Raw genomic sequence first — 10,173 nt, forward strand, 5'->3', positions numbered from 1 at the left:
ATTTAGAAAGACATGGTAAAAGTACATGGAAGTACAATTCACAATACAATACAATACAAGGTCCTCTAAACTGGATCGATGACTTCACTGTTATCTGGAGACCCCCACCAATATGTGGGGACCGCCCTGGGGGTCTCGACCCACAGGTTGAGAACCGCAGACATCCTTCATGCACAAGGCGGAGCTTGTTAGTTTTGAAGCACAGACCCCGGGAGGCAGAGTAACGGCTCTCGGCTGAGAGATTTGTTTGTCAAACCGTGGTGCTTTCTGTACTAAATAACAGGTAAGTTTAATTAGTTTATGGAATTAAAATGTTATACAAACACGGTCGTGCACTGTTACATGAACTAACACGTTCATGTAACCGTGCACGACCGTGTTTTAGCCATGGTTCACACGACGCTCGTCTTTTCACGAGCCTCATGGCCGGAACTTCAACCTGTTTTTTGCACTTTCAACGCGTACATCAACATACATGTTCATACTTCAACTATAAAGTGCTTACCCCACGGCCACGAATGTTACAATTTTAATCGGGTGTGTCTAAGTACCCGCATCTTACGTATTGTTCAATAAAACGTATTTTAATCCGATCGGTGGCCATTTTCTTATAGTTTTAATGCATGTGTATAATGTAATACACCTCCCAACCGATGGTCGCGTAGTTGAAAGCATGCAGAAAACTCGGAGAAAATGGCCACCGATGGGATTAAAATGATTTTTATTGAACAATACAGAAGGTACGGATACTTACACCCCCCCGATTCAAATTGTAACATCCGTGGCTTTGGGGTAAGCGCTTTATATTTTAAATCTGAACGTTGATGTAGATGTACGGGTTGTAAATGTAGAAAACGTCATGATATGACGGTCATGTTTCAGGACTAACGGTATATCAACCGCTTTTACATGGAAAGCATGTGTTTGTACGATTTAATATAAATGGATGATGTTACAATGCGACCAGGAATCCTAAAACGTTAAAATGTGATTCAACGTGTTAGTTAGTAACATTAGCTCTTAAAGGAGAGCTAATGTTGGCCACATATCCCTTGGTGAGGCCACGTTTGTTTTGACTGTAATTAGTTTATCTATGAATCTTGTTTTGAGCCTACAGTACAAAGTAAAATAATTTAATTAATAGAGAAGTACAAATGGTACCAGTGGATCCTTAAAGAGAATTATATTATTGAGGATTTTAGTGTGCAGACAAATTTGGTAATCCGTTTTTTTAGTTTGTTTTGCTTTGCACACAGTAGCTAACAAAAGCAGGTAATGCATAACAGTGGTTCTCAAAGTGGAAACCAGAGACCCCCAGGGGTCATGGGGGTGTTCAGGTGGTCCCCAGCTACATTAGCAAATAGCATCAAAATCAGTTTAACAACTTAAACCCTATACATTTGCTTTTGAAAATAGCAGATCTACAAGCTCACAGTGCATTGCATGTGTTGTGTTGTGAGCATGTAGATCAGCTGTTAAACCAAGTGAACAAAATGTGTCTCAAGTCCTTGGCCAAGTACATACTAATTAGGGGTCCTTGACACGAAAATGTTTAAGAACCACTGATTTTGATTGATTGATTGATGTACTTTATTTAGTAAGAGATGAGAACAGTACATGACAGTACATAACAGTACATGGAAGTACAAATTCACAATACAAGGTCTACTAAACTGGAAAACTCATAAAGCACTAAGCTTGTTTAAAATGAGATCCCCATGCACACAAATCATGATGACATATAAGAGACAGACAGACAGATATACACACATACATATATATATATATATATATATATATATATATACAGACAGATATAACATGAGTTCATTAGTCAGTTCTGCATTGAGTTCATCAGAAGAACTGAATGAATTATGAGCAATCTGATGAGTTAATATTACCTTTTTAATTTACTGTCGATGGCACAAATAATGTCTTATAATGTTTTTACTTTCTACTGTTACAGATGCTGAAAGTGCGCAGTGCAAAGACTGGTCAAGAAGAAGTGAAAAGGTGAAACCACTAGGAAAAAACAAATCTCTTCAGAGCCCAGAAATGTTTTTCTGCAAACAGTGTGCCCATGAGAGTAAAACCATAGTAGGTTTTACTCGTCATATGACTCTTCACAGTAATGCGCCAAACTTCCTTTTTACCTGTGGTGCACCTGATTGTACCCGTGCATTCAGAAAGTTTGCAGCCTTCAAGTCTCACCTATACAGAGATCATAAGCAGTCTCACAGGAGGAGTGTTACAGACCAACACATTGGCACAACACTGATTTGTCAGATTGAATTTTGTCAGATCACCTTTACAAATCTTAAGAATTTCCTTAATCATTTGAAAGGCCATATACAAGAGGGCAGGAAAATAACATGTCCTTTTAGGGGTTGTGAGAAAACATTTGGTGTGAAATCCACATTTTCATCTCATGTTTCGAGGACACACAAAAACAGTTTAGCTGAGCATCTACATGATGAGGCAATGTTTCAACACCCATCCCAACTAGCACAGTTTGAAAACCCATCGCAAACTGAGAGTCAGCCCTCCACTTCTCTCACTGAGAGTGATGAACAGCCTGAGACCGGTGAACTTTATGATAGTGTAGATAAAGACCTCTTTTTAAAGAACTTGTCTTTGTTTTATTTGAAGCTTCAGGCTAAGCTACTTTTACCAGCGTCAGTTATTCAGACTATAATTGAAGAGGTCCAAGACATTCATGATGTTGTTCAGTCACATCTCTTTTCAAAGCTTAAAGAGAAATTGTCCGTGCTTGGGGTGCCTGACATGACGATTACAGATGTAATTGAAGAGCTTGCAAAAGATGACATATTAAAAAAGGGCAACAACATTTTGCGTACAGATAAGCGTCGTAAGTCAGTGTTTAAAAACAGCTTCAATTATGTTCAACCTCTCCCCTTGTATCTAGGTACAAATTTGTCAGGAAAAGAATGCTTTGCACAATATGTGCCAATAAAAGAAACTCTAACATCTCTGTTTGAAAACAAGGGTTTCAAACAGCAGTATGAAAAGGCCCATTCTCGCCTCTCTACTCGTGATGTGTTCATGGATGTATGGGATGGACAGAATACTACTGACAATGTCTTATTTAAAAGTGAAACATCATCGTTAGCCTTGATCCTTTATCAAGATGCTTTTGAGGTTGCCAATCCGCTAGGATCAGGCCGAAAAAAACACAAGATACTGGCAGTGTATCTGACACTTGGTAACATTTTGCCGTACAATAGATCAAATATTGATCACATGCAGCTTGTCCTTCTCTGCAGGGAACAAGACTTCAAGTTTTTCGAACAAGAAAAGGTTTTCAGTCCACTGATAAAAGATCTCAAGGATCTAGAGGACAGTGGTATTGTTTTGAGGGACGGCAAAGTTATTCGAGGTTCTGTATGTGCTATAGCTGGAGATAATCTTGGTTCTCATTGTATTGGAGGCTTTGTAGAAAATTTTAGCAGGAGTCACTTTTTTTGTAGGTTTTGTGAAATAGACAGAAAAACATGGGTCAAGAGTCCCTTGTCCATTGGTTTAAAGAGAACAAAACATTCATATCAGCAGCATGTAGAAGAAGTAGGAGCAGGTGGCACAGAGTCAGTGCATGGCATAAAATTTGACTCCATGTTCAACCAGTTATCTTACTTTCATGTTTGTCAGCCTGGTCTGCCACCATGTCTTGGACATGACCTTTTTGAGGGCATTGTTTCTGTTGACCTGGCATTGTGTATCAACCACTTGGTAAACAAGGAAAAACAGTTCACCTATACAGATTTGAACAGAAGTATAAGTAACTTTACCTACCTTGGAAATGAAGCAAATGACAAACCCCCTGATTTCAACCCAGATAGTGAGAAGTTAAGTGGCCATGCTGTCCAGAATTGGTGCCTGTTGAGATTGCTTCCTCTTTTAATTGGAGACAGGATCAAGAATCCATCTGACAGTGCTGTTTGGAAGTTAATTTTGCTCATGAGAGAGATGGTTGCTTACATATGTGCACCAGCAATTACCACTTTTCAGATTGAATACTTGCATGTCCTCATTGAGGAATATATACAGTCCAGAGTGGAGTTGTTTCCACAGAATACCATCAAACCAAAGCACCATTATCTCAGTCACTATCCTCAGCTTATTCTACACTTTGGACCTCTCATCCGTCTTTGGACTTTGAGATTTGAGAGCAAACATACATTCTTCAAACAGTGTGCCAGAAAACTGCACAACTTTAAGAACCTGTGTGCTACTCTTGCAGAGCGACACCAGCTCCTTCAAACATACCTAAGTGTTGGCAGTCTTTTCCCTCCTGTAATCCAGGTTGAAAAAGGAACTGAATACTATATTGAGGACTATAACAAAAGCATCAAAGAAGCAACAGCACCACTTAACTTCACACATGACACTATAGCCACTAATGCTGTCACTTTCAAAGGCACAAAGTACAAGAAAGGGATGCATCTAATTCTAGGACAAGATGATGAGGGCCTTCACATGGGTGAGATTAGACTGATCTTGGTCCATCGTAGCGATTTGGTCTACTTTGTTGTAGGGAGGAAGCAGGCTGTGGAGATGGCTGATTTGGGTGTTTACAGTCTCACAGAAGTAGATCAGGAAGCAAACTACATGTGTGTTAAGCAAGAAGATCTCCTTGATTATCATCCACTAATGGGATACAAGCTGAATGGCACATCAGTGATTATATTGCATCACTCCCTCCCAGATACTGACATGTGTCATTCTCTCCCTGATTCTAACATGTGTCTTCCCTCTCTCCCAGATACTGACATGGCGACACTTGAGGAAGGAATTAAACAAGCTGTGTTGGCAGTATTACCTAGCCTACCAGAGGATAAACTAGAGTCCCTCCTGGTCAAGTTGGCAGGCATGGGAGTGGAATCCCGAGCTGACCTGCATTTAGTTGGCGAGGATGATCTCAAAGCCATTGGCAACCTATCAGTTATCCAGTGTAGGAAGCTTCATAATGCATGGAAAGTTCACGGTATGTCTTAGATTATGTTATGGTCCTAATTGTACTGAAAAATACTGTGAAGTGTCATATGATTGTATTATTTGAAGTTATTGAGCTATCCCATTACATTCGTATACATTTCCCCTTTTAGAGCAAACGATAACACTGAATCCTGTAGAACCCTCAGACTACAGGACCCCTACAGAGGCTGCTCAGTCTACATTTTCACCCCCCAGGACCCTTACAGAGGCTGCTCAGTCTACATTTTCACCCCCCAGGACCCCTACAGAGGCTGCTCAGTCTACATTTTCACCCCCCAGCACTCCAAGTCAGGCTCACAGTAATGGCTCCAGAATGACTGTCCAATTAGATGACTGGATTGAGAACTTCAGTGTGCCTTGGCACAGAATGCCTCTTGGTATCACAACTGCCATTGCACAGGGATGTCGTCCATCCGAAAAAGACCGCAAGGCAATGGTACGAATTATCGTTGATGAAATGAGGCTGACTGAGAATCCCAAACTATCTCAGTGCAAGATGGTGGCCAAAAGGATTGTAAACCAGCATTACAGCAGCTTTGCAGATGTCATACCAGGAGACAACACACGATTTGGTAATGGCTATGAAAGTCTAGCAGCTCAAATAACTTTTAGAGCAAATCATCTTAATCGTGGAAATACTCTGTCCAGACGAAGGGCGCCGAAAAGGAAGAGCTCAAATTCACTTGCAGACATGGCAAAAGGACCAGCTGACCAATATGGCTGTGTGAGATGGCAGCCTGACTGTCCACCAGATGAAACTGAAGAGAGTCTCAAAGAGAAGCAGAGGGACATGAAAGACCTGTACAGCACCGAGGGGCCAAATGGGGCAGAGAGAGGACATTTGACTCAGTTAATGCAAGAAACCTACTACCTACAAAGAAAAAACATCAATGCCAGCCCATCTCCTTCGATTTCTGAGCTGAAGAATGAGTGGCCATATCTGTTCACACCAAAGTTGCTTTACAGCCATTTCCAATTACTCACAGACATTGGCATCCTGGATAAAATGGAGCAGGCTATGCACGAAAAAGGAAAGCTGATCCTTCGGTTTTTCCAGCAGAAGTCTAATGCTGATGAGGTCAAGCGCATCCTGGTGAAGTACGACCATGAAGAAAACTGTGACCCATCACCATGTGTGATCCTACTGCTGATGGCACACTTCAAGGAAGACCTAGATGGACTCATTTTGCAGGCAGATGTGAGTATGAAATTATTATAGTTTAAAGCTTTTGACATTTATATTGTGTATTTTACAATCAGCCCACTCTGCTACTGTCAGGCAGGTGATATCGCAGCATTAAATGCTGAATGAACTGACCCTCAGGGACAGTTTCCACAGCAAGGTTGTCAGGCTGCAGAACAGGTGCTGAGCCCCTGCTTACGTCTCAATTATACTTAGTTGCATGTCAGTATTGAACGCTGAAAATAGCTGATCTATAAGCTCAGAACGTGTGCATTGTGATGCATTCCGAGCTTGTAGATCTGCTATTTTCGGTGCATGACACTGATGTGCAACTAAGTATAAACCAGCCTTTAGATGCTGTGTCATTTTATACTGGCACAGCACTGTCATTTTTTGTCATTTTTATCCCACAATTTTGTAACCCTTATTTTCCACCCGGTGCCAATTTTCTAAGTGATCCTGGGCGCTAGACTCCCCTCACCAGCCTAGGGAGGCCAGGGCCGAGCTCATGCCTCCTTCAATGCATGAGAACCAACTGACCTTCTTGTCACCTGACAGGGGGAGAGTTTCCCTGGACGTAGCTTGTGGAAGGAACACGTTATTCCAACCAATTCCCTTCTCTTGTACACCTGTAAACTTGTGTTATGCCCAAGTTGAAGCTGTTACCCTAACTACATATATGTTTTCTGTCTTTTAGGTGTTGGCAACAGCAGCAGATGTCGAAAGGACAATGAACCTTCCAGACTCTCCGCGTCTAATTGTCCTAGGTAGTCTATACAGTTTCTAATCTGTTTTAAAGCATTGCAGATAACAAATACTAATGGAGGACATGTTTTAGTATGTGGAAAGCAACAGACAAACACTGTTAACATGCAAACCATATGTCTAATTATGTTTAGGTGATGTTATCACAGCCAATCAGTGGATGCTGAGCATTGAGGGGCAGGTTGTTGTGGCTCCACAAACCAACTTCCTGGCTGGACTGGCAGCTCTATTTTCCAGCTATTACAATTTAAATCTGGAGTACCAGGAGCACGCCTGCTACACTCTGGAGTTCATACAAAGGTACCTTTCTGCTTGAAGTAGAACTCGAAAGATGTGCTCTCTTGTAGAGCAGCTGTGAGTGCACCTTTTACATAAAGAGTATGTGATTTGTGATTGCAGATGTTTCATTGGGATCAACCCAACCACTGGCACCAAAACAACCAAGCTGCTCGGCCAAAAAAGTGGGAAGGTGAGAGAGAAGAGGAGCAATTCGGTCTGTCCTCCCGTCGCCTCCCTCCTGAAGCGACTGATGGACTTCAATTGGCTTTGAGTGTAAGTCATGTGCAAAGAATTTGGACCATTCTCTTGCCCACTATATGAATGAAATTCTTAATATGTTGCTTTGCCATCTTAGGTCATATTTTACACATAATAAAGCAGTACAGTTTTATAATTTATTTTAGTTTTTTAGATCTCTATCTCATGCTGACTGATTTTAGGAGTTGTTCAGAAGAAAAGTGGTCTAGAACACTGTCTTCAGTTACACTTTATTTGTATTTATTTCTTTGAGAAAGGTTTTAGCTGACCTTCATAGTTAACCGAAACATGTTTCTTCAAATAAATCTTTAGTAAGTGAATATGGTGTGCACCTATTGACTTCTTTGGCTGTCATCTCCTGTGTAAGTAGTTGTGCAAAAGCAATACCTACTAGGTGTTGTTCAGAAAAGGGAAAGTCAACTAATGTAAGAAGAAAGGATCAGAGGGCAGTTTCTGGATGTCACTACTCCCAAGGCCAATTACCTCCCCAGACCTGCCATCTAACTGTCCACACCTTTCCTCATCACCTGCCGCACCCATTCCCACAACTGTCCCCAATTCTCAGCCCTGTTGATACCTGAGCTTCTCTGCTTGTTTCCCACCTGCACCTCATAATCAGCCTTCAATACTTATACTGTTCTTTTTTTGTGCTCTAACAGATGTTGCTGATTTCCAACCTTGTGTTCCATGGATACCTGCTGGTTTAGACCTCCTGCCTGAATGGATTTTGACATATGCCATCTCCTTTTTGCCATTTGCCTTTGTTTTTGTTTGATGCCTCAAGACTACCTCCACGTTTTTGGTTCCACGTCCATTTCTCCTGTTGAATGTTTGCACAAAGTTTGCAAAAGTTTGCACTTTTATCTTTGCACAGTGTATCTGACACGTGACATTTTACTGTTCATGTACTGTTACTGTTCAGCATTGACAGTGGCTAACAGCACTGTCAATACTGTGTCTGGATCTGGCTTGCCTGCCGCTGACTTGATTGGCTGGGGAGGGTCATGTTTAAAATCTCAGTGGTTCTTAACCTTTTCTGGATCAGGGCCCCCTGATGATGCCATCTCCTTAACAGACTTTTTTGCCTTTTTTTTTTTTTTTTTGATGCCTCAAGACTACCTCCATGTTTTTAGTTCCACGTCCATTTCTCCTATTGGATGTTTGCACTTTTATCTTTGCACAGTGTATCTGACACGTGACATTTTACTGTTCATGTACGGTTCATGTTTTCAGTGGTTCTCAACCTTTTCAGCTGGTCGGGCTAGCGGTGGGTGAGCTAGATTGTGGGTGCCAGTACACAGCATTGACAGTGGCTAACAGCACTGTCAATACTGTGTCTGGATCTGGCTTGCCTGCCGCTGACTTGATTGGCTGGGGAGGTTCATGTTTAAAATCTCAGTGGTTCTCAACCTTTTCTGGATCGGCCCCCTGATGGAAAAAAATAAGTTTGCACTAGAGTCTTAATATTGTTGGTTTTACAGGTGTTAGTGTGAGACACAGAACAGGGGGATAGAGTTAGAGTGACGCCGAGAGAGCGTGTGGGTGTCCGTGTATCTGTGAGTGTGTCTGGAGGGGTTGAGTGTATGTGTGTGCGGCTGAGCTACAGTGACTCAGCTGATGGTCCACAGACATCCCCTCAGCCAGATTATTCATCTCCAGCTTGCTAAAGCGATATGTGTCTGTGCGCGTGCCATAATCCATGTCTGCATGTATACGGTACGTGTATGTCTGTTTGTATGGTTACATGGGTATGTCCTACGGGCCTTCTAAAGAAGCATGCAATTTAGAGAATCATGACTGACCCCTGACAGAGAAAAAAAAGAAGTTTGCACTTGTCTTAATATTGTTGGTTTTACAGGTAAAGTTTTAATAAATGTTTTATTGCAGATCTGACTCTGGCTTTTATCTAACCGTTGAAGAGAATTTAATGCACTTATTAATTGGATTGAACACTAATTTGCATTTAACAATGAAATAACTGTAAAACAAATCTACAATAATATAATATATTGTATTATAAGTATTTACAGCTATTACTGGCAGCAAAAGTTGCCAGTAAGTAGCTGTAAATGGATTTTACAATAACTTGTAGTAATTTAAATTACAGCAACAAACTGTAAAAATGTATACTGTAATTTACTGTAATTCGTTTTTACAGTAACAAACTGCGAAACACTTATACTCTGATTTACTGTAGTTCTTTTTTACTCTGATTTACTGTAGTTCTTTTTTACAGTAACTACAGTAGCTATTACAGTACTTTATTGGCAACTGTGCTGCCAGCTATTAACTGTAAATTCTACAGTCCAATTCGTTACAGTGTAGGATTTCCTGTTTTCCCCCTCTAGTCCAAATCCCTTCACTGAAAACAGCCGATCTACAAGCTCAGAGATTGTAGATCTGCTATTTGTCCCAGAATAGTGATACTAGCTTTGTCATGTGGTTAAATATGACAGTGTTAAATAATGGTAAAATATTTTTTTTCTTTTCATTTTTGTCCCCATTTATATCTCTTGGTGATGACATCCAGGCTTTAAATTACTCTCCAGTTCATTGCCAACCCCTCATAACACATGACATCACACATCAGAGCATTCATTATTTAGTGTTGATCCTGATCCTGAAATATCAATGCATGTTGACAAGCCATGACAGATTATATAAATGTTGATTTT

General features: G+C 40.9%; 1 protein-coding gene across 2 annotated transcripts; it reads left to right on the plus strand.

The window, feature by feature from the left end:
• Positions 1-200: 200 nt before the first annotated feature.
• Positions 201-8,300, plus strand: LOC311050795 (uncharacterized protein). Of its 2 annotated transcripts, XM_084064958.1 has the most exons (8): positions 201-283; positions 1,967-2,013; positions 4,781-5,002; positions 5,124-6,211; positions 6,894-6,963; positions 7,096-7,261; positions 7,361-7,513; positions 8,158-8,300. In XM_084064958.1, the coding sequence occupies exons 3-7, from the start codon at positions 4,789-4,791 to the stop codon at positions 7,509-7,511; spliced, it is 1,689 nt and encodes a 562-aa protein (XP_083921084.1). In that variant the 5' UTR covers positions 201-283; positions 1,967-2,013; positions 4,781-4,788; the 3' UTR covers positions 7,512-7,513; positions 8,158-8,300. The 2 variants fall into 2 exon arrangements, with proteins under 2 accessions (XP_083921084.1, XP_083921083.1); XM_084064957.1 differs by lacking the exons at positions 201-283; positions 1,967-2,013 and having other exon boundaries at positions 4,569-5,002.
• The last annotated feature ends 1,873 nt before the right edge of the window (positions 8,301-10,173 follow it).

The sequence above is a fragment of the Gymnoscopelus microlampas genome, assembly GCF_963454915.1.
Source record: "Gymnoscopelus microlampas genome assembly, chromosome: 8".
Taxonomy (NCBI): domain Eukaryota; kingdom Metazoa; phylum Chordata; class Actinopteri; order Myctophiformes; family Myctophidae; genus Gymnoscopelus; species Gymnoscopelus microlampas.